Source organism: Cebidichthys violaceus, unplaced genomic scaffold (genome assembly GCF_023349555.1).
Source record: "Cebidichthys violaceus isolate CVI_PGR_0920_01 unplaced genomic scaffold, fCebVio1.0.p SCAF_14, whole genome shotgun sequence".
Taxonomy (NCBI): Eukaryota; Metazoa; Chordata; class Actinopteri; order Perciformes; family Stichaeidae; genus Cebidichthys; species Cebidichthys violaceus.
Window position 1 is genome coordinate 13,357,023 of NW_027176307.1, and position 24,621 is coordinate 13,381,643.

The window sequence follows — 24,621 nt, forward strand, 5'->3', positions numbered from 1 at the left end:
ACACATTTGTTCGATCTATTAGCGTCATGATAAACTGGAACGTTTAGGTCCTGCAGCCTACAGATGTACATGCGTGTGATTGTGCTTTTTGCATGGATTTCTGCTCATATGCATTTACAACTCTCGCACACGTCTGTGTCTCTGCACTGTGTGAGTAATGTCGGCTTGCTATGGAAGCGTCTCCACATTGACGCAGGTGAGGACGACGTCATGCAGGATGTTGATTCTGTCGATCTGGTTGAGCTCTCTGACTCGGTGTCGGAACTCGAACAGTGGGATGTTGTTCACTGCCACCCTGAACGTCTCCTGAGTGCACAGGATCTTCATCTGGAACAGAGCACAACGCAAATGATGTCCTACCTCCGTGGAGACTGGGAAGTGGCTTTACACGCAACGCACATTTAGAGCAAAACAACAATATTTAATGGTGATTTAAAGTTGGAAGAGTCATTCTGCAGGGCCAAATCCTCTGACTGGAGCCCAGAAAAAGAATATAACTGTATTGTATGATAAGGATGATCTAATGTCAGTACAAAATGAAACCCTTACTAATTCATAAATACAAAGGTTGAAGGGAAAGTCTATGAAGCTAGATGTTATTGGTGTCAGTGCACATGGACACAGAGGCGGACAGAATTAGCTCTTCAGATTAGCGACCTCTTGGCGATGCCTGTGAAGTATATAACTGATGTTATTGATGTTACTGAGCAACACGACACCCCCACTGACCTCCAGGAGTCCTCCTGCAGTGCAGCAGTTCCCTTACCTAGGACCCGCCCGCACAAACGACTTTCCAACCCTTTCCATCTTTTCCAAACGTTCGCCTTAACCGTGAGAAAGTGACCTAGAGTCAGTCACCATGTGTAGCATTTTGAAACATCAACACAAACGCCAAATAAGACCAGAGTTAAAACAATGAGCAGCTTCTGTGTGTGTTATTTATATGTGTCGTTAAAAAAAAAGAAAAAGCAATGGTGGATTAATAGCAGACGCTGACACTTAAGAGAACATATGACTCCAAATGAATAATGATTTATTGGCGTTAATATGCCACACCGTCTGCCCGGTCTGATTCCTCTTTCTTGCACTCACCTCAAACGGGCTCCCAAGAGCGAAGGGGAAGGGCCCCTTCAGGTCCCTCTCCTCTGGGCCCCAGCGCTCACCCACTTTGTGGTTACGGACCAGCACCTGCTTGCCCCCCTCGCTGAAGCGGGGGTTGATGTGAAAGGCAATGTCGCTGCCTCTCAGAAAGTTCACTGTGAACCTGGGGACGATCGACGCTCGTCAGACTGGCATTGACACATGCTGTCCTTCACCAGCTGGGTAGAATTACTGCTAAACTATAAACTATGTGAACTTAACAGAACATGAAAAGGAAAAAGAATGGTTCTTAATTAAGCTCACATTTTAGCGTTGGGTTTGACATGGCCCAGGATGGTCATCATCATCTTGTCGTAGACCCCTCGGGCCAGGTTCAAGTTGTATGGCACACTCTAAACAGCAAGAGAGAGACAAGAACATTAACAGAACCTGAAAGATAAAGCCGCTGTGTATAACGATCAGTATCTTTTCATTCATCCTTCTTTTTAAGTCTCTGTCTTTCCTGCACATTAGACCGTAAGAAGAAAGTCAGATTTGACTCACAAGAGGTCCAGATGTGGGTGGAAGCCAGTGTGGAGGCATGATAGATGGGTTCTGTCCGGGCCAACCTGACTGTCCCGGGTTATAAGGCCAGCCAGGGTGGGCGGGCCACACCGGTACATTTGGGCGGATGCCGGTAGCAGGAGCAGGTGCCGGGACTGGGACTGGAGTCGGAGTTGGAGCTGGAACTTGAGCAGGGACTTGTACTTGAATTGGAACTGGCGGCTGGGGAGGCTGGTACTGGGTTGGCTGGTACTGAGGAGGCTGGTACTGGGTTGGCTGGTACTGAGGAGGCTGGTACTGAGGAGGCTGGTACTGGGGAGTCTGGTACTGGGGAGGCTGGTACTGGGGAGGCTGGTACTGAGGAGGCTGGTACTGGGGAGGCTGGTACTGGGCAGGCTGGCACTGGGTGCCTGGCCAGCAGGGCTGCACCGGAGCCGGAGCTGCAACTTGAGCTGGAGCTTGGACTACGGTTGTGGCAGGTGCGGGGGCTGGCGTTGCCGGTCCAGGAAATGAAATTGGAGCACTGACAGAGACCGGGGCTGGTTGTGTCCCAGTCCAGCAGGGTGTGTTTGGCTGGCCGGGCCAACACGGTGCAGGCTGAGTGGGCCACGCTGCTCCCGACTGCGGCAGGCTCGGCCAAAGGCTGTTAGCCTGTGGGACAGAACCAGAGGACGGGCAGCTGCCACACAGAGCGTCAGCGTGCTGGGAGGGAGGCGAAGAGGAGGAGGGGGAGGAGGATGGAGAGAGAGCAGGGTCAGGGTCAGGGGCCAGAACAGAGATACGAGGAAGAGAGAGAGTGGACAGGATGGAGGACACCAACTTGCAGTTGCAAACATTGCCGTTTGACATAAGCAAAACAATTCAAGCGTTCATATTTAGGTGGAAAATGTGGAGAAAATAGCTGCAGTGATTTGTTTCATTCTTACCGGTGCAGAGATCTGAGAATTTGATGAAGTACTTACATCCATGCTGCCTGCCAGAACAAGATCAAGTGCACTTTTATTTTTTTATGTCAGAGGACTAACAGACACGGAAAACTAAAAACAGAACAAAACCAAAATAGATCTTTGGGAAAATGCTATGGAAACAAAACCCGCTATACCAAACTAAAACGAAAAGAAATCTTTCTACAAGATGCAGAACAGTCAGTCTGAGCTTTAATGACCTGACGAGAGGAAATAGTTCTTTCAATGACCACCAGAGGACTCTACAGCTTTTCAAGATGTCAAAGTATCAGCACTGTGGTAGAGCACTGGGTGATCGCCTGTCTCCATATAGATATACATTGTTAGCTGAAGCTGACTGGATGCCACACGGAATGCACTAATTGAATGATGATCGTAGAAAACATCCCGAGTCATGCAGAAACATAATGGCATATTGATTCAGGGTTTTATCAATGACTTATGTGCACTTAGAGAGGAATGTGCAGTAACAATGAGCAATAATTTATAGCCGTTCTTGTGACTGCAAATTCAATTACTGTTACGAAATGATCCATCTACCTTCATTCTGCTTTTTAATGTTTGTTATTAGAAACACAACTCAGTGCAGAAAATATGTTTTGTTAATGATCTAAAAGTGTAATAAATCACATAATAGCCTTGTCATAACATTACCAATCAACTGACGGTAATGAAACAGACAATCTATACATATACAATGCTCATATTTAGAAAAATTATCTGACTCATTTAAAGCACCGCTGCACAACTTTTACTCTTAACAGCAGGACACTAGCCCACAATGCATTCTTTTCCTATAGCACTAGAGATTCTTCTAGGCTCGGATGCAAACAACCCTTCTGTTTTTTTTAATTGCACAGGAATATGAACCATTTTGTATGAGCTGCCACAGATAAGATTTGAGACCAGAAGTTACCTTTTCTCGTCTTTGGTCCTCAGGTGCACACGGGGGCAGGCTGCAGGCTGCAGGCCGAGGCGTATAGTTGAGGCGAATCAGTCGTCTTGTGGCAAAACACATGGACAAAACACTCTTTTATAGCCACGAACCCTTTCACCACTTGGCCACTCCTCACCTCAACACTCCACTGTCACAAAGAAATAGCACACCCTCACATGTCACGTAACATATGTAAATAAGACATAGAGGGTAATGTGTCAGTGTTAAAGGTTTTAAATATGAATTTCTTCTTGTTTATTTTATCTTTTTTGTGGGTTAATCAGAATCAGCTTTATTGGCCATGCATGCGAACACATACAAGGAATTTGACTCTGTTTTTTACGTTGCTCTCAATGTACATACACAGAAATTACAAATAAAACAAGGACAACAAAGTAGAACAGAGGTGAGCGTAAAACATAAAACACAACAACAGTGACAATGACAATGAAATGGAGGTAAGGAGTCTGCATTCCCAGACTCCAGCTGGTATTTAACATTATGATGGTCTCATAAAATAAAGGGAAAGAAACTGGAAGATGCTAGGCTGGAAAAAGAATATCAAAACATTGTATGTAAAAATTATCCACAAGATGACATTCCCGTTCTTTCTTTTCCCACACTAGATGCACTGGCAGCACAACGACGTGTCGTTATGCTGATGTGGTTCCCTCCCCCGTTGAGCAGTCATGGGACTGTGTAACACAGCTGCCATATCTGTCGAGGCCACGCAGAGTCACGCAAATTACGGCAGAAAGACAAAGAAGTCAGGACTCACTGCTGTTTTCTGTATGTTCCAATGACTCGGACACCGACAGCTGAAAAGTCAGACATTGGTTCACCCTCAGGTTAACTCACTGGATTGGGTTCATCGCCAATCATACTTACTGATTTAATATCGCTCTCTGGATGATGGTTGAACACGTTTACAATGGCAGAGCTGTAAGTGTCTCACCTCTACTAATGGTAAAGTATTGGTTCTGGCATTTTACACGACATTAAAACAAGAGAGACGTCGGGTTCAAGCTCAGCCAAATAAATCTTCACACAATCATCCAATAAATCTCCGGGGCAACGACTTCCACGATGACAACATGTGGCTCTCGCGTATGTGGGTCCACACAGCTGCACTGGTTGTCCTCTCGCCGTTATTAGATTAGCAATCATCTGAGCTGAAAAGAAATGTCAGAAATTGCAGAGCTTCTTCGAATGCTAAGACTTAATCCTCCAAGAATTCAGCGCCTGACATTTATCCAACCGGGTCTTTAATTCTAAACTCTATCTGGAGAATGAAAAGCATCCTTTATATATTTGTATATATTTATATATATATATATAAAGTGTAGACAATTAACTCTGGCTGCCGCCTGACCCTTTCATGTCACGTACGTATAGCATCTAAGGCGCTACTGGTTCTTAGAGTGCAATTTATTGCTGCAACATAGGCAATCAGTATCTGTCTTGTACATTTCATACAATTAGCTCAATTTGCTTCACACACATTATTACATTATTAAATACATATTTAAAAAAAAATAGACAGAGAGATGGAGGCACTAGCCTAAAGAACGGGTAGGTTTTAAGCTTGTTTTTAAAAGATGACACAGTTGTGGTACATGGAGACTTACCCTAACCGTAACCATAAATGCCGCTAGCCTAATCCTAATCCTAATCCTAACTATAACCCTAGCCTAAACCTGAATTCATCCTGAGTCTAACCCTGAAACCTATTCAATCTAAAATGTAATGATTTACGCTATGACGATGTGGAAATATCCCCATTTTGTCCCCCCAAAAAAGCGAGTCCCCACAATATGGCTGTGTAATTAGATTTATGTCCCCTCAAGATGGGTAAAATACAGAAACACACACACAGACAAACACTCACACACACACACACACACACACACACACACAGGCACAAACTCATTAATTCTTCACGAGTGTATGAGAGCACCCTGCAGCCTGACCACAGGAGGCCAGCTGTGGCTCACAGTGCCACACATTAGTGAAGGGTGTGGCCACGTTGGACAATTTGGGAAGTTGTGGCCTCTGGTTGTTTGTGTGTGTGTGTGTGTGTGTGTGTGTGTGCGCTTGTGCTTGTGCTTGTGTTTGTGTGGCTGCACTCAAATCTGTTGAACTGAGCATCTGCGCTGATTAGATCCTAATGTCTCATCATCTCCTATAAGCCGTTACAAGGCAAATTGAGTGGTTCTTTTATTGTTTTGTTTTTTTCAATTGATTTTCAAGTGTTTCCAGAATTAAATGATGAGCAGACAAATGTTTCTCATTTGCCCATTAACAACGGGGACTGTTGTGTATTACAGCAAACAGTCATAGCAAATGTAGCAACAGTAATTATTTAGTCGTCAGTTTATTGATTAAATGATGGGCGTCTTGACAGCTGAGCAGAAGAACCCGAGTATCTCCTACGGGTTACGATTGTCTTTTTCATCTGGTTTTATTGTTAAATTATTATGATTATGATAAGAGTAGCTCTTTGTAGTAATCAAATCTTAAAGATACCTATCCCTACCAGAGCCGTAAGGGAGGAGTGAACGGAGGGCTGTGTTGTTGCTTGCAATCTACAAACTCACCACTAGATGCCACTAAATCTCCTTCTGTTCCGTTAAACAAGGCAACTTCTCAAATATTATCAAATTTGAACTTCAAATTTGATGCATCTAAATACATATGTTGTTGCTCTATATGAACATTGGAAATCGATTAATTAATTTATTACCAATTAGTAAAAAATCGAAATTCTCTCTCTCTGTTTGTATCGATTTCTACAAATATCTACGCATGCAAATTGCCCGCCAAGTACTTCCTGGAACTATTTGAAGTCTACCTGAATCACGTGACAATCGAGCATTTTGAACTTCCCTTGACTCTCTCTTTATACGGCTCTGCCATGTGGCAATGAAACAGTGTCTCAAGGACACTTTATCGTTGTGAAGTCAAACTCAGGCCTCGTGGTGGAAGGATACTTCTCTAATACGTACTCCAGTCCTCTGTTGCACTAATGCAATACATTCCTCATCGGAGAATCAAGGCCTCACCTCCCATGAGACAGACGTACAGGCATACTCGCTAAATGCCACTGAATCCCTTAATCAACTTGCTGTATTGACAAAAGCACTTGTTCACGGAGAGTCCGCGGGACAAAGTCTGCCCACATTGTCATGTTCTCCAGCACAGTGACCGGGCTTTAGACGAGCACAAAACCAAGCTTCATGTGAGGATTGGAGGGAATTGTTTTGCTTGGGGGCTGCATATTGTCACAAGAAATGTTCTTGCCAAGAAACCATCCAGAACATTTGGTCCACGGTTAGATTCCATGGTTGGCCCGTCGAGAGCTGGAACTGGCAACACTTGTTTCCTCAACCTTTGCACTCAAACCAATCTGTCGCTATTGAATAATGTGATTCAATAAAAACACCATGCATAACAAATACAGCTCACATAGCGATTTAAAACCGGGGGAAACAAAACGACAGTGCTTCTTTTGAGTGGAGGGTTACCATGTGGTCATGACATATGTCGTCTGATGGAAGAGGGAGTGATGGTGCCACTTGCAGGAGATCTCCCTTTTGTAACCAATGGGGGGAGCCGAGGAAAAAGGAGGCAACCGTGAGGCGCGCTGCTGTTAGGCAGAAGAGAGCATTCTGGCAGGAGCAGGCTTTTCCAAAGCATTAGCCTCTGATAAGCTCTGGGCCTTGTTCCAACACTGTTAAACTGCATCCTCCTTACCTCCCCCTTTTGCCCCTCCTCTTCACCACTTCGTTCCTATTAAAGGTGCAATAACAGGTCGATTGGAGTATAAAAGAGACACTTCTACCACGTAATCCCTACAATAGGTTAAAAGGTTAACTTTTGTGGTTTTCTATGATTTCCTGTAGCTGTGTGTCTTTAGGCGCTTTTGTGTTTTCAAAGAGCGAGTGAACAAGAGAGAGAGATAAAAACAAAGAGTGTGTGAGAGTGAGGGGGACGGCTTCAAAGACAACTATTTTGCTACAGTTGCCATGGGGACAGCAGCATGCTTTGCAGAGACCTGAGTTTATGTTTACATGTGTATCCGTGTGTGTGTGTGTGTGTGTGTGTGTGTGTGTGTTAAATCCATCACGTGTGGACCACTATGAGATCAATTTGATATCACAAAGGAGTACATTATTCACTCAGAGATGTTGCGGCGTAAGTTTCGGACAAAGCCAGCAGCCAATACAACTTACATTTGGGATCCACCGTGTCGGAAACTGTGCGCTCCCACAATCCACCACTAGATGGAGGTGTCAAATTCTCACAGGGGTGGCATAGCAGTCATGTGGTGAGCAATATGACTGCATGAGTTTGTAATATGACTCCTTCACAGACATCATAAACAAATCATGCCGAAACACAGTATGAGGAGCCGATGAAGCACTGTAACCGATAGTATGTCTTTTGAGCATAAATGACTCATAATAGCAGCAAAATCCACTTTAACCATCATCTTTATCATCCATATATGGCTTATTCCACTGCTGCTATATCATGTCGTCAGCCTCCACAAAGCTTTTTAATACACCTTTCAAGAGGGGGACTGTTTTGTTTCTCAAAGATATAGCTCTTCACAGTCACAATATATGCACTCCCCTTACTAAAATACATCATATATAGGCTCCCCTGTGTGGCAATATGAGAGGGATAGATGTGGCTGTCCATAAAGACCATAATAAGTGTAGCACAGCCTGGAATAGTCCGGAGCTGAAGGGGTGTTTCCCACTGCGTATACAGTCTTGGCTCACATTTCCCAGGGGGATTTATGGGGCGGTGGGGAGGCCGCATGGGAGACGGAGCAGGCGAGGACACTATCATCACAAGAGGACAAGTCATTGGAGCAAGGAGACGATCCAGTAGTGAGGAAGAGTGTGTCGGTTTGCAAAGTGCCTACCTACTCTTTGAGCAAGCATCCATTTATGTTGGTTTCACATAGCAGCAATGCATTTTTTGACTCATTCTTGTAGGTGAATTTGAAAGTGACCACCGGGTGAAAGAGAGAAGGGAAGACGCATCCTTGCAAGCAAGTCAGCTGGTGAGATTTATCGGGCCGATGAGCCTAAAGGAAGATGGTGGTAAGGGAAGGACATTTGGTAACAGCACCCCTCATTGATCTCTATGTTTAACAACAACACAAAGAGCTAGACCTTGGCATGATAGTGGATACTCAGCGCTCTGCCTCCTCTCTCATTCTCTCCCTCAGTTAACCAGACAGTCAGACATAAGGACTTTCCTGTCGCAGCGGGGGAGAAATTGACTCGTGCCCTTCGCACATTCACTTACTGTAGTCTGGGGAAGAGCCCTGCGCTACAAAAACGGCACGTCGCAAGCAGAGATGGGAGATCAATGGGGGCTGTGACGCTGTCAGAGCCGGCAGAGGCTGTCACACTGTGCGCATCCCCAATGCTCCGGGGCTACAGCCTGTGTCGGGCTTCAGTCGAGAAACACTTACAGTACATGTACACTCATGCCTAACATGCTCCTCAGAAGTAGAGAAAAAAAATGATACAACTTGATACAGCAAAGCACTTAAAAGATCAGTATCAAGCCTAAGCAACAAAGATGTTTTAAATACACCATATATTGACACCCTGTCTTGAGGACCGCCTCTGTGTCAAAATCGTGTAGTAAGACATCATTGCTTACATATTGCACATTCTTAAATCAGTGTGTTTAATCCAATTATCCCAAAGCCAATATGACACTCTTCCAGCATAAAGAACAGCACACACTGCAAAGAGACTGGGAGGATTTCTTTTATTTTTGCCCCAGGGCCGCCTAGCAGGTCAATTCGACGACGTATAAACGCATTGCCTTTGGGTTATTGGTATACAGGGTCTATGAAGCAGTTTTTTTTAAACTGGATGCAATTTAACACTATCAAATATATAAAAGTGGATTGCTGCAATGTTTTATTCATACAACTGAACTGTTGGGGGCCTGTTTAGTTGAGTTTGCTTTCAAACAACTATAAGGTGATTTGGGCCATGTGGACATCTATTTCAACCATTTATCTCTTATGCTACTTTTAGCTTTTTCAACCATCAACTATTTGTAACCATCTTAGTTTACACAGCTATAGGCTAACAGTATCTCTCTCAACTCTATCAGGGTGTTTTCAAAGTGTGAGACTGTGGGCCTTTTGGAAAATAGTACGTTCCATCAACCTCCCTTAGTTCCCATAGACACTCACCAATTGAGCCAAGATATCAGCCGTTTAACATAACTTCAGACTACACCAAATACATAAAGACTGTCTGTCCTAAGGCATTCATTAGTAAACTCTAAACCAGATCACACACATTTAGGCTATTCAATGTCTTAATTTGATAACTAATATAATATTTTTCACTCTGCCTCCCGTGAAAGTGGATACATTTTTTTCTAAATAATTTTTAACCATGTATTCACAACTATTATTAACTATTCACCACCCACTAAACTATCCATTGCTTTTAAACAATCTTAAATACGTGTGGACTCCTCTGCTCGCCTGCTAGCTAGTGTTCAGGTGTGGATAACTCAATATGTTGGTTTGTCACACCAACATAATAATAATCTTTTTTAAACATCTATTCATTACTCTTAGCTATCTATCTGCTTGCTTGCTCGTGTTCAGGTGTAGGTAACTCAATGGGTGTCGGTTATACTGTGTTAGTCACACTAAAATAAGAGCCTAAAGTTGTCATTTTGAACCATTTACTTAGCTGTCCAATCATTTACCAACAACTTCGCTGTTCATTGCTTTTAAGTGTTGACTTGCTCACTTGCTACCTGTCCAGGTGCAGGTGAAGTGTCCTCTATAACCCTATATTCTGTTAGTCATATGGTATTTTATATTTGTTTAATTAAATCCCTGGAAACGTCAAATCCCCGTGATGGACAGTGAATAAAAGAAAGAAAAAAAAAACGTTTCAGGTGGGAGTTCCCCATGAAAACGTCTTTATAGTAAACGTAAGTGTGTGTGTCTAACTGAGGTAACGTAACGTTACAGTACGTCGACGTGACTGACAGTGGTCCCCGCTCTTGCTGCTGCACAGGTGCTCCACACATCCAGAGCGCTCTCCGCCCTCTCCGCCGCCACAAACTGCGCTCATGCGCTCCACGCAACAAGCCCGGATGTAGCGCACAGGACCGCACAGTCCTCAGTGATAATAACATGGCGCTGGCAGACACATAACGGTGCCCACTATAATAATAATATCCACAATAACAGACCAAAATAAGCAGCGGGACATGTGAGCTCTTCGACCCCGAGACAAGCAGGTAGGTGCGGGGCATTTTTATTCGACAAAACGCGCTTTTGACGATGCGATTTTGGATGGAAAATGTGGCTGCTGCTTCTTCTTGCAGGGGGGCAAAAAAAAAAAAAAAAAGCCGCTTTGTAAAGGCGAAATGCTTGTCCAAGGGTTTTAGTTTTTTTTTTTGTCTACGCGTCTGCGGGTTTTCATGCCTCTCACACTGAAACAGCAGTGTCATTCCGGGGTGGGGGGTGGGGGGGGGGCCGGTTCGAGTCGCTGCTTACGATGCATCCGTGCAGAAATAAATCTGTCATTTTGTAGTGCATGGTGTTGTCATGGCTGTCAGATCTCTCCGTGCGTCGATCGCTGTCCTTGGTATTGAACTGGGTGGGCATCACACCTACATGCATGTGGCGAATACACTGTGAGAGGCCCGGTTCTGTTTAATGCATGTCATTGTTTCTCAAACGAGGAGGAATTGTGGCGGACGGTTGTTGTGTCGAAGGGGGAAATCAGTGCACCTCCAGCCTCATAATGGAGCAGTGGCTCACAGTGTATGTTGAGTTTATAGCCCTTAATGGACTTTTAGCTCTCATGTTGTTGTATTTCTTCACCTTTCAGTGCAGCACTACTCCTCATTTGTCGAACCCTGCTGTATGACAGCGATGATGACGGTGCAAAGACGTTTATTATTTGCACTGAACCATGTTTTTTTTTTTGTTTTTTTTTATTGTGTGCTTGCAGCCGGGTGCCAGAGTTTGAGTGTGCTCAGGCTAATGTAGGCCAGGTAAGAGCAGGAACAGATGGCTTGTTTTCAAGTTCAATGTGGCTTTCGGATTAGAATGTGTAGACGAAAATTAAAAGTGGTGGCCATAGGCCCTTGTGAGCTGGGGTTCCCCTGATAAGCTCATAATCGCCCTGACGGCAAAACTCTATTAATAGGGGTAATAACACAAAGCACAAAACCTCTAAAGCTGTGAGGAGGCCTATATTCTGCCCTAGAACGTGGATCACGTACCAGTGTTGCTTACTCTGGTGTTCGGCCCGTGTGTCGAGGAGATGTCGTGCATTTCTCTATCTGGAAAGACTGTAAAGTATAAAGTAACATAAATACGACCTCCAGTCTACAACCTACATCATGCAAAGTAATGGGGCCGAAGCACTATTCTGTTAGTCGATTTTTAAAGCACAAATAGAAAACATTACTTAGGTTTTGCCTCTCTTGACGAGGAGGATTTGCTGCTTTTCTTTGTCTTATGTGAAAGTAGCTGAGCATCTTTGGATCTAAGTTCAAAAGAGCTCCGTTGAGGACGTCACCTTGTGGTTAAGGATGATGACATGTTAACTGTGACGGACATTTAGCAAACGATTCATCGATCGTATAGCCTGGGTAGTAATCATCTGGGGTTGTATTTCAGCAGGTCGGTCATTTTGGGCTTCGGGTGATGGCCCCTCAGGCGTTTCATCTGCCGAGGATCACTCTTCTGTCGTACTATAACTTGTAATATCAGTTTATATACAATACATATGTCACAGTGTTATATTCAACACAACACTATGGTGTCTAAACCACAGGAGAAGTGGATAAAGTCACCGTGACGACACCCATCGGTTTGTTGGATTGCGGTTTTGAAGCCTCAGGTTCGGCATTTTGGTCGTCGCCATCTTGTTTCTTGTCTGTCGCCTTTAAGGCATGTCTGCATTGGCTTCACTTTTCAGACCCGGAGGTCTAAACTGACCTTAAGAGGCATCGCCTTCCTCTAAACTGCTGCACTTAGACCTCTGTTCTTATGCCCACAGTTTTGTTTTATTTTTTTCACTGTATCTTTCTGTAATAACTAAATTTGTCTCCAAACCAAAGCAGAGATAACACTGATTATATCATTATTTTCACAGACTTAACACAAAACTCCTCCAGAACCAAAAATAGACATTATACAACTGTTTTCGCAGGCTGTGAAGTGCTTCTTGTGTCTATAGAGCACCGATCATCAAAAGTAAAATTGGTGGAGTGATCCTTCATATATATATATATATATATATATATATATATATATATATATCAATGATGGCGGTGTACAATCTCTCAAACCATCTGCATCTCCAGATCACGCGACATGAGGAAGTTCGATGAGAATGCTCTCTTTGTTTGTCCCTCAGAGATGATGGGTTGTGTGTTATTTTAAATATCGGCGGAAACTTAGCTGAGTCAATGTGTTGGTCTGTGTTCGCTTGCTTGCACGCTCCCTGGTTATCCACTCTGTAATGTATTCATGTGCCAGCACCGAGCACAACAGCTTTACATAATGATCAAAGCTTGAGGGATGCCAGAGCATGGCTTCAGCCCGCAGTAATAATAATAATAACCTTTTGAAGTTATCACAATCCCACAACCTCATTCCCTTTATATTCTGCTTCTCTCTCTCTCTCTCTCTCTCTCTCAACCTTGCGCGTCGACCCACTCGAAGGCCCTTCTCCTGTTTAATGTTTTCCGGATACGGGGTGAGCACCTTTAAAAAAAAAAAAAGAAAAAGAAAAAAGGATGGCGTTAATGAACACATGACTAACTATTTTAGTCCCCACGGCTCTGCACTAGGCTGCTCTCGCTGCCGGTGAGGAGGCGGCCTTCCTCGCTCGCACAAATTCACAATTACGTAACAGTCAGAAGGAGTCATACGTTGAATGATTTGACCAGAAGAAGAACATCTCTCACCCCTTTTTTTTTTATGCACACACTGTATTTCTTTCTCCTCTATTGGTGCTACATCCTCAACCTTCAAGCTTGACCTCGCGTGGCTCCGGCCTGCACCCTCTATCGCTGTGCTTAAATAGTGTTTGAAATGCACGGGTGGGAATGTGTTATCTGTAATTGAAGCGTCTGATCCGGCCCTCTATTTATATTTATATATATAGGAGCCTCTCGGAAAAAAAAAAGACTCATTGGCTATTTTAACCAAGTGTCTGGCAGACTCGCGCTGGTCGATCTCACTAATCAAGCAGCGGAGCGAGGGAGCATGCAAACAAGGTTTCGGATAGAGGAGAGGAGGAAGGTTTTTAAAAGATGAAGAGGGAAGTACAGAGGGCGGGGAGGAAGACGACGGGGAGAATTAAGGTAAAGAGGTGGACGGCAGAGAGGAGGACGAGCGGGACAGGTGAGGAGGAGGATAGGGAGATGAAGCTGCAGCCCAGAGGCAGTGGTGGTGGTTTAAGTGGAGGGAAATGCAGATGGGTAAAGTATTGGGATGAAGAAAAAGGGGTTAAAATGGGGGAAGTGGAGAATATAGATGAGGGAAGAAGAAGAAGAAGGGGGAGAATAAGAGGATCAGAAGGGCCAGAGACGAGTACAAAGAGAAGAGTGTGTGAAAGGAGTGCCCGTCTGTCTGTGTCGGGGGTGTTTATTTCTCGCAGTCTGTCGCTTTTGCTCATTTCAGCTGCAACCGAGCATCTGAATGCCAGACTCATCTTCAGATGTCAGCACTTTTGTCCCAGGTTATTGCATTTTGCAGTTTTTGTCCCCGGGATTAAAAAAAAAAAAAAAGAAGAAAAAAAAAAAAAAAGCATCCCTTGTGTTTTCTACATGACTTGGCATGTCAGTAACAAAATGAGGTGTGTGTATATGTGTGTGTTTGTGTGTGTGTGTGTGTGTGTGTGTGTGTGTGTGTGTGTGGGAGAGATTGAGCGTATAAAAGAGACTTTTTTGATAGAAGAGAGATGAACATGAAGCAATTTAGGCGGATGAAGGAACATATGATGTATGTGCATGGACTTCCTGTTAGCGTCTGTCCACAGACTGGGTATGAGAAGTGGACGTAGGCATCGTGACGTCACCCGTTGGTTTGTGGACCGACGTTTTGAAGCCTCAAGTTCGGTGATTCAGCCGTCGCCATCTTGAATGACGCCCGTCGCCATGTTGTTGTTTTTTTTTTTGCCGTCATTGAACGGAAGTTACCATATTTGGAATGCGAAAGAGTGATGTAGAGACGCCGGATACGTCTCTGGTAGCGGCAGCGACCTGTCAATCACAGTAAGCCCCGCCCTAAATTATACTCCGCTTTACTGTCTGTTTGACTATAAATGGGACCATCATTTACTAAATGAACATCATGCTGTATTAAAGAACTAGAGATTGAGACCATAAACTCATGTTTACAATGTTTACTGAGGGAATAAATCAAGAGAGAAGTAGAGTCATTTTCTCATAGACTTCTATACAACCAGAGGAGTCGCCCCCTGCTGGCCAGTAGAGAGAATGCAGTTTTTAAGACACTTCCCCAACGGCTTCACTCGTCAGAACCGGAGGTTGCCTCTGTTGTGTCTTTCCAAGCTGCAGAATGAATGGATCCATTCCACCACCCGCTGCCACAGTTGACGTGTTAATAGTAAATGGTACAGGTGTTGCATCATGTCAAGACCGGTGATGAATTAATTCAGCTTTACAAGCCAGAGAATATCTGCACAACACCCAGTGTTATCTGACATTCAGCGAGCCAATTAAAATGCTGTTTGTCATGGATCTAAAATATTGTGCTGACTGTCCCTGGGCTGTGACACACACACACACACACACACACACACACACACACACACACACACACACACACATACAGAGAGCGAGAGAGTTAACCTAGATACTCCAATAGCATCAGAATTAGTAGAGGAGACACAGTCCGCCGTAACCTACATCCGCTACGGTTTTCTCCGTCTAACTTGTGTGTGTCTGCGCTCAATGAGGCTGTTCTACTTCTGACCCTATTCCCCTCTTGTGCTAAAGGCTGGAAAGGCCTGACCGGCTCTGTGCTGGAAGTGTGTGTGTGCGCGTGTGTGTGTGTGTGTGTGTGTGTGTGTGTGTGTGTGTGTGTGTGTGTGTGTGTGTGTGTGTGTGTGTGTGTGTGTGTGCGCGTGGCGTCGGTCATGGGGCTAAGGCATCAGAGGGCACTGATGAAGAGGCCCAGTGAAGCTTGAATACCCAGCGATGCCCTCGGGCCACTCACTGCTGCATCTGCCTCCGTTGCTGCCCAACGCAGAGCTGGCCCTCACAGCGCCGTCACCCGCCCTCCGGGCTGAGGGAGCGACGCTATTTCTGTGCAAGCGTGGTGGTGAGCGCGCGCGCGCGTGTGTGTGTGTGTGTGAGAATTGTTAACGTGCCTCAGCTTCTCTGCATGTTGGCAAAAAGGAGGGTTGATGCTGCACCGTTGTAGATGTGCGATAGAGGCCTAAACTTGTGTTTCCAAGCATTTCCTGTTTGTGTTCCTGTGTGCGTGCATGTGTGTGTGTGTGTGTGTGTGTGTGTGTGTGTGTGTGTATGTGTGTGCATGTAGTGTGCTAGTAAACTGCTGTAGTAACCAGTTGGAGCCTAATTCCAGTTTAATCGCTGTTAAAACGATACGTGTTTAGAATGGGCGGCCTTAGAAAGCCAATTGCTGTGTCTGCGCCCTTCCCCTAGAAGCTGTTTCCAACTGTGCGTTAGGACCATGAATGTCTTCATACATTTAGTTACTAAAACATATTAACTTTCTAATAAATATCTGTTAGAGTTAAAGAATATGTTTTAAAAATGAGAATTAATCTCATCCACTCTTTCTTTGGTTGAACGTTTGAATGCTACAGCTCGACTCTAGATAGTACACCAGTCAATGTTGTCGGGATTCTTTCATCGGCAACCAAAACATTACATTACGTTACATTACGGTCATTTAGCAGACGCTTTTATCCAAAGCGACTTACAATTCAGTAAGTACCAGTAGACGCAGCTACGGGAGCAATTTTGGGGTTAAGTGTCTTGCTCAAGGACACATTGACATGAGACTAGTGGAGCAGGAGCCGGGGATCGAACCGCTGACCCTCTGATTGAAAGGCGGCCCTGCTCTCCACTTAGCCACGGTCACCCAAAGAGGGCCTCTGCCAGAGGAACGTCTGCATTTGGTGAAGTTTGAGGGTTGCCATTTTGAAAAATCTTGGTGTATTAAAGAAATAAAGTCGCTGTCGACGGTAGCTTTGCCGTTGAACATCGGAGGAGGTGCAGGACACAGGTCAGCGTATCCTCATGCAACGGTTTGTATGACATCATACAAAAAGTTACTCTTCAACTTTTGTGCGTTTTCCTACAAAAGCCACCAACAAGTGTCAATATCCGCTCATTATATGCGAACAGTCTTTTTTTTAACCCTACCACAATAAGAACCAGGTGCTGTTCACAACCGTGCCGTGCGGTGGGAAGTGTAATCCTACACACAGACTTGATTTTCACTGTTGCTTAAAATGCAATTTTACTGCAGTGTTACAAGTCCAGTTAAACACGAAAAGCTGAAAGCAAACCGCCATAAACACGACTCATGACCTGAAGCAATAGCAGCACACTCTCTGCTACGCACGCACAGCTAAATTCCCCTGGCAGTCTATTGCACGCTTTGTCTGTAAGATCCCTCCATATATAATTACCTACTCCTTTTGTTACTCCTGGCAGTCCTGTCCACCTATCTGGAACACCGCAGGCCTCCAGATGGGCCCCAGACTTCCACGCAGCGCAGCGCCGATGCGCCTCAATGTGAAAAAGCCCTTTTGCTCATTTCTGAGCCCAATGCAGCACGCTGACAGTGATGTCGCCATGAATTGTGACACGAGTGAGATTACAGCTTGTAATGTGTTCATTATGTCAACTTTGTTAACAGGGCTATTGTTCTACAGTGAAGATCAGTTCCGTGTATTTTATGATCTTTTTGATGTATTTACGCAATGTGCTGACGAATGGACAAGGCACTCTGGGTAAATCGCTCCGCAGAGCTCGTAAATCTTTGTCGCTGCACACGTGTAACACCGGTTCAAGACTTACGACCATAAATTATGTCGCGTTTGTTTAAATTTTCCTCTGCGTGTATTCCCTTCTGATAGATGCAAAGAGCTGTATTGCAGAGGCAGGACAGCCATCTAAGAGTGAGGACACGGACGTAAACATTAGTGCAAATGGAGACACTCTCAGCAGGATTCATCCTACTCAGTGAGTGATCACAGAGGAAGTAGGAAGCAAGGGAAGAAACAGAGTAACGCATCCTTAGGGGATCCTTGAAGTCGCTCGACGCTCTGCCGTCGTATTGCCAAGTACAGCTTCCATAACAGTTGTCAGCAAGCTCTTCTCGCTGTTTTGTTCTGTGATTTGAGATCAGTCAGGTGGAATTTCATCAAAGCAGACCTGAATAAGGACATTCATTATGGCTCAGCTTGATTCATTACCAACCCCCCGGCTCCCACTCCCCCATGGGGAGACTTCAAAGGAAGCGGAGAGGTTGAAGATGCAGCGCTGCTATCGCGCCGAGGATTACATCATCGCGTCCCCGTCCACCATCCGCACTGTATCCGCCATCAGAGGAGGTAGTCGTGAGACGACGTGGAGACGGGGGGCCCAAACCTGACCGCCGTGCGTCACCTCAGTGTGACCTTCAGGCCCGCCTCACTCCGACATACGGTTGTTTGGTTTTGAGTGGGATCGACTGCTCTGCCTCTTTTGGTTACTGTAGATACCCCCCTGTCAAGTTTAACATTCTCCAACGCTCCTGTGCAATATACAGTGGTGACATTATCATATGAACCACTCTATATGCATTAGGGATGCACCGTTCTGACTGTTTCAGACCCGACACAGATGCAGAGTACAGATCTGATACCAGTGTTTAATTAACGAGCTTTGTGTCTCACTGTGTGTCTCACTGTGTGTCTCACTGTTTGTCTCACTGTGATCATTCTTTTTATTCGTAAGGCAATTTCAAGCTTGACTTATTGACATGTGTTTCCTAACTTTGTGAGACGAAATGTGACAAATAAATACAAAGATATAACTATATTTAATTACTATTATGTTGTATGATTATATAGTTATTTATTATTAAAATAATAAACGTTAAACGTAACGCTGGGTCATTGTGTTTTAAGCTTGTTAGCCGAACATGCTAATGTTTGCAGCTTCGGTTAGAACTTTTTCTCTCATGTTTTTGGTTCTGGAAAGGCGAACATGGTCTGCTGCTGCTGTGGTTGTTATTGAGTTATGATTAGGAGGGATTTAGCAATTAGTCAATATTACTAAAGCCCACTAATGTTAAGGTCTGATTTAAATAAACGCCACACCGTAATAAGTCAAAGCCACCGAGCTTAAACTGCACTATTGTGTTCCCCTATTGACCAGCGAGCGCTTGGATCCTCATTTGTTTTGACCAAATGAGTGAAATTCATTCAATCAGCATTTCAGAAGACAAATGGCGTCCCGTTTCTGAGCTAATTACACGGAATAGATGACTTTCTGATTGGACGCAGTCGGTTGACAATGATTTATACGAGCCGAGACAATCTAATCTATCTTAACATTTGGTTTGTGGCTCTATAAAAATTGACTCTTCTGTTCAGTTCCCAGAGTCAATTTCGCAATCAAGATTCCTGCCATGCTTTCCAGTCAGCACAGTGGATGTGCCCACATGTCAGCCGTTGTGAACGCAGACGTGTTCTACTGGACAACTGTGTCGAAACAGCATTAGCGCTTGTGTTTCTGGGAGGAGGATGTTGCTGGGGATCTCCTGTTGAGCGCTCTCCATCCCTCCTCCTCCCCTCCTCTTTTCCCTCTGATTATGCAGAACGTCATTTCTCAGCGCTTGTCCGTCAAAAGCGGGCGATCCGCCCTAAATTTAGCACTGCTTGGAAACTTGGCCATCACATAGATTAGCGTCTGTGATGTGACGTCGGCCGGGAACCCGAACACAACTTCAGGCATAAAAAAAAAAAAGTCCCTCATTATCCTCTCATGTCGTTGTGTGTGTGTGTGTGTGTGTGTGTGTGTGTGTGTGTGTGTGTGTGTGTGTTTGTCAGTGTGTATACTGCTTTTTTTTAAATGTTTTACTCTCATTCCTGCACAGAGCACATATGCAGCCAGACTCTTCATGACTGAATGCATATGCACTCACATGAGTACTAACCAGCCACGCACACACACACACACACACACACACACACACACACACACACACACACACACACACACACACACACACACATATTATGGCGGGCTGCTAATGACGTAGCGTAACACAGAGCACACAGATGCGCCGGCTGAATAGATTAAAGCATTCATCCAATGACACAGCTGTGCTCTCTTTGATGCCTGTGCATGCAACTGCAGGAAATTACTACAAAAGAGGGATGCTGAGACTTAGCTGATATACATATACAGTATATATATATATATATACATACATATAGTATATACATACTGTATATAAGGAGATCCAGTCTGACGTGTATGACATGTTAACGCTGTGTAACTTGTCAGCCGCAGGCGATGTTGGACTGATACACGTCTCTATTTGTGGAGCGCTTGCAATGCTACAAGCTATACTGCCAACTATTCAGAATCTATAACTACTGTCGTGCTATTGTTCGCAGTCTAATCGTATTTAAAAAGGCAAGACGTGCAGATGAACTGGTGTCTACGGCGGTTACGTCCTCCAGCGTTGAGGTCTGCTGATTCATGGCTGGGTTGCATGTAGCTTTCTATTAGTGTAAGGAGATGCTAAATGTGCAGCATATAGGCTTGTTAGCTGTGTGTACTCCATGGGGGTTTGTTGTGCGCCTGCTTGTCGAGCTGTTTTCTCGTAGGAGCTCCAGCAGCCTTGCAGGGTTTTAGTTGTGCAACGTTCACAGCGCTGCCAGAGTAGCTCTAATTAAGCCAGGCACGAGTTTCTTTTAACCCCCCCCCCCCCCCCCCCCCGTGTGTTTAAGATAAAACAGACAACTCCCTAAATCAGCCGAGAGATGCAGGAAGAGGAGGAGGAGGAGGAGGAGGAGGAAGCCGCATGCTGCTGAAATATAAATGGGCTGCACATCTTTGTTTTGTTGTGAGTTTTACAGCAACAAAGCAAACAAAATGGTGGACCCCACTAATGGCAACAGTTAATCCCGGATTTCTAATTGGTTAACAAAGGCATCCTGTAATTCTAAAGTGATTATCCCCCAACCCATGTGGGCAGATTAGGCAGTTGTCTTGTCGCTCATGGAGCGTCATATACAGTGGTCGGCTGCTTCCGTTTACGGTATAAAAATAGCATGACCTCCTTCACTTAAAAAGCCGACAGCAGAAACTAGGTCCTTCACCTCTTTCAGCCCTGTAAGCAGCTGTCTCGTCTCTTTTGTAATGCTCCAGGAAAAAAGAAAAAAAAAGGAAAAAGAGGCAGCTCTCCTGATTGTGCAGTTTCGCAGCATGCTACAATGCATTATGAATTATTCGGCTTTGTTTTCCCCCGTCGTTCCATTATCCTTCTAGCTAAGCCTCTTCATTTCCTCCTCGGACGGCTGTGCCACTGTGCATTTCCCTCCCTGTAATTTATCTATCTGCAGGAATGGAGTGTGTGTGTATTTGTGTGTGTGTGTGTGTATTTGTGTGTGTGTGTGTGTGTGTGTGTGTGTGTGTGTGTGTGTGTGTGTGTGTGAGTGTGTGTACTGAGTAATAGGAAACGTTGTGTTTAAAGGGTGATGATTGCTCTGGCCCTCGTGGTTTACAAGCCGACAAGGTAATGATTGCTGCTACTTTCTCAGCTAGCTCCAGTCAATCCCCCCTTAAGTGTGTGTGTGTGTGTGTGTGTGTGTGTGTGTGTGTGTGTGTGTGTGTGTGTGTGTGTGCACTAGTAGTAGGAAATAGATCTAAGAGCTGTCATGGTTTACACACAGTACGTTCGGGTATTGCTGGATATCTTCACGAGCAACACAGTTTGTGAATGATTTTCTTTTCTGCTGACTAAAACGTCTCAAGCTGATGTTATCCGCTGAAGCGAGCTAGCTAACGTTAGCTCCATGAATTCATTTGAAAACACTGTCTCTACCTTTTTGATATTCCTTAAGCATGTTAATGTCACTTGAGGCGCATCTTAAAGATGAATGAAAGAAAGGTTGATGTATCGTTACACCCCTAGTAGGTAGTTAGCTTGTTAGCCAAACATGCTAACAATTGGAGCTCACGTTCGAGCAGATAAACACTCTTAAATCCGGGTATTTCCCCAAAAAATGGGTCGGGACCCACAGGTGGGCTGCAGGAGATTTTATTTGGGTCGCCAAAATACATTTGCAGAATTTCTTTCAAAGTCTTTTATTGAACATTTATATCTGTAGTTCACCTTTAGAGCCTGAATGTCCGTATCGTTGTGATAATTGTAGCGTACTAACATTGAATGTAATATGGAAGGCAAGCGTACATTCTGTTTGTTTTACAGATGAGAGCCTGTTAATTAGCCCGTAAAACAAACCAACCAGCATCTTCAAAGTAATAATGTAATAATGTAAGGCGATGCGGAAATTACATTAAAAACGGACAGGAAAGTTAATTTACATCCAAATTTGCTCTGCTTACGATTCATGGATAAGACCTATTGTGAACTGGGTCATGGTGGTTTATCATTTTTAAAAAAGGGCGTCCCCCAGACAACTGGTTTAATCCATTCCTTACATTTATACTCCTGTAGTTTTGATTTTGGAAAGGCCAAACAAAATTCACCGCTCTCCAAACTCTTTAAACACGCTTCCTCAGATCGTGGAGAATTTAAAGCTTGGGGTCTTACCTTGTAGTGAGAAACTGTGTGATGTATGAAACTAAGAGCACGGCCAGTCTCACTTTGTGTGAGTAGCATATCTGGACGCACAAAGACGTTTATGTTCAACGCCGCTGTTCGTTGCATTATTCTCCGAAGAAGCAAGAAGACGACGAGCGTAACCGGCAAAACGCCATAAACCAACCTCCTCAATGCCGAGGAGGGATTGTAGTTATCTGTAAACTCATATCTCATTTTCATGGACTCTTTATTGCCTTTATACAAGCCCTGTAAATAAAGAAGTCAAGTATTAAATGCATTATAAAGAAATTAAGGTGATTTGGCTGCAAAATTTCTAAAACATCTTAAAATGAATTTGCCTTCTTTGTAAAATCCTCAGACATAACAGTGCTTTTATAACAGTCAGTGGACTATTTATGACATGTCTGATAAGCTCTGATGTTTTTACATGTGATTAACAAACCGTGTGTGTATGGAAATATATGAATTTTTTCCATAATTTCACTTGTGATAATTTTCCACTAAAGTGGAATCATTTGTCAAGTATTTAATTCACAAAAGAGCATATAGTCAACGATAGATAACAGTGGATAGATTTGCCGTGTGGTAATTTCATATGCATTATTTATGTGTTGATTTACCAGAAAACATGCTGTATCGTGATATACGTCATTATGGAATGAATGTGTGAATGGTGAGTTGTCGGCAGAACTACACAAATGACCAAGAAGTACATTGTGATAGAAGATTTAGGCCATATCGCCCAGCCCCACTTCCAAGAACTAAGCAAACAAGTCTAAAAAAACAATCAGACCATTTTTTTTTTTGTGGAAGGATTTCGTTTTTCTTTTTTCCGTCTTGTGACCCCTTTAGATTGATGTTGCGACCCCTTAGGCGCGTCCCGTCCCCCCCGGATGATGAACCACACGCTGGAATCCGGTCTCACAGCTGCTGGTGGGAGCTACTGGCGAGGATCAGCACGGCTACATGGGGCGTGGAAATCTGTGGCTTTTTTTTCACGGATCTTCAGCCTCAGAACAACACTCGCACACATCCGTGTACTCGCTCACACATCGACCCGCACATCGGCCCTAATCCGGCACGTTATCAGTGTGCATCGGTGTGTGAAGTCATGTGGACGGGTTTGAGTCGGGGGGGGGGGGGGGGGGGCTGAGCCCTCGAACTCTGAGCGGCTGAGATCCGCTGATGAGAGCATCTCCGCTGGACGCGTGTCATCCTTTCACACCCCGAAACCACCACCGCCTAGCAGCCCACATTAGAGAGAGAGAGAGAGAGAGAGAGAGAGAGAGAGAGAGAGAGAGAAGAGCAACTATTTTTAGCTCTTCATGTAGACAAGAAACTCTGTAGTTAGGAGACCAGTCAAAAGTCATATGTAGTCACAATTCTTAGCTTTTACAGTTCTGACTGCTGCATGGAACAAAAATGACGTGTGCCATTTGTTTTATCCCCCAGAAGGCAAAAGAGACGCTTTGTTTTTCATGCTCGAGAGGCTCTGGATAGAGAACAGATTTTGTTAATCCGCGAATGTTTCAGCTTGTGCTGTTGAACATTGTACTATGTGAAGCCAGAAAATGAGCCCGTCTCTGTATCGACTGATCGTTTTGCATGATGCGCATCAGTTTTCTGGAACATCCCTCGCTTTTGTGCGAAACCTCCAGCAATGTGAGGCTGTCACCCTGTACACCCAGGTCAGTTCTCAGTGTTGACTTATCTCGGTCAAGTATTGATCCGTGACAAAAACTTCTCAGACTTGCCATTCTATAATGCGGCTGTATATATAACATACTGTGTCAAACCTTCATCAAAGTGCCAACAGACAAACAAGCTGCATTAAGAGACAATTCAAGAGACAAAAGCTCCAAAGCCCTTTTTTTTTTTTAGAGGAAAGCGCGACTGCTGAAAATGAAAGGGAATATTTCAAAGACAAAAAGTAAAGTGAACATCAGCATTAAGATGAAAGAGGAGCGAAGCAGATGTGTGTTATCGAGCGCTGCTCAATCGTGGCTTTGTTTTTTGGAACTGTTTGCTACTTCGTTGTTAGTCGGCACTGAGAGACTGTATTATTATTTTTGGACCGGTGCCTAAATTGAATTACTGCTCGTTAGATCAATAGAGACGATACTTTTAGCCACTGAGTCTTTTCTCAATGTCGAGGTTTCTCTTCGGGTTTTTCAATATTTGCTCGCTCCAAACCCCAC

At 44.3% G+C, this 24,621-nt stretch overlaps 2 protein-coding genes across 2 annotated transcripts in view; one reads left to right on the top strand and one right to left on the bottom strand.

Annotated features, from left to right (window-relative positions):
* Nucleotides 1–21: 21 nt before the first annotated feature.
* On the bottom strand, nt 22–2,612 carry LOC137870840 (galectin-3). The gene is made up of 6 exons (XM_068708293.1): nt 2,571–2,612; nt 2,038–2,346; nt 1,645–1,890; nt 1,405–1,493; nt 1,093–1,264; nt 22–327 (listed from the first exon to the last, which is right to left on the bottom strand). The coding sequence occupies exons 1-6, from the start codon at nt 2,610–2,612 to the stop codon at nt 169–171; spliced, it is 1,017 nt and encodes a 338-aa protein (XP_068564394.1). The 3' UTR covers nt 22–168.
* An 8,055-nt stretch (nt 2,613–10,667) lies between these two features.
* The window catches only part of pak5 (p21 protein (Cdc42/Rac)-activated kinase 5), a 65,754-nt gene continuing 51,800 nt past the window's right edge, over nt 10,668–24,621 (top strand). Inside the window, exon 1 of the mRNA XM_068708985.1 lies at nt 10,668–10,851. The gene's annotated coding sequence lies outside the window, so the exon portion shown is untranslated. The remainder of the gene's footprint in view (nt 10,852–24,621) is intronic.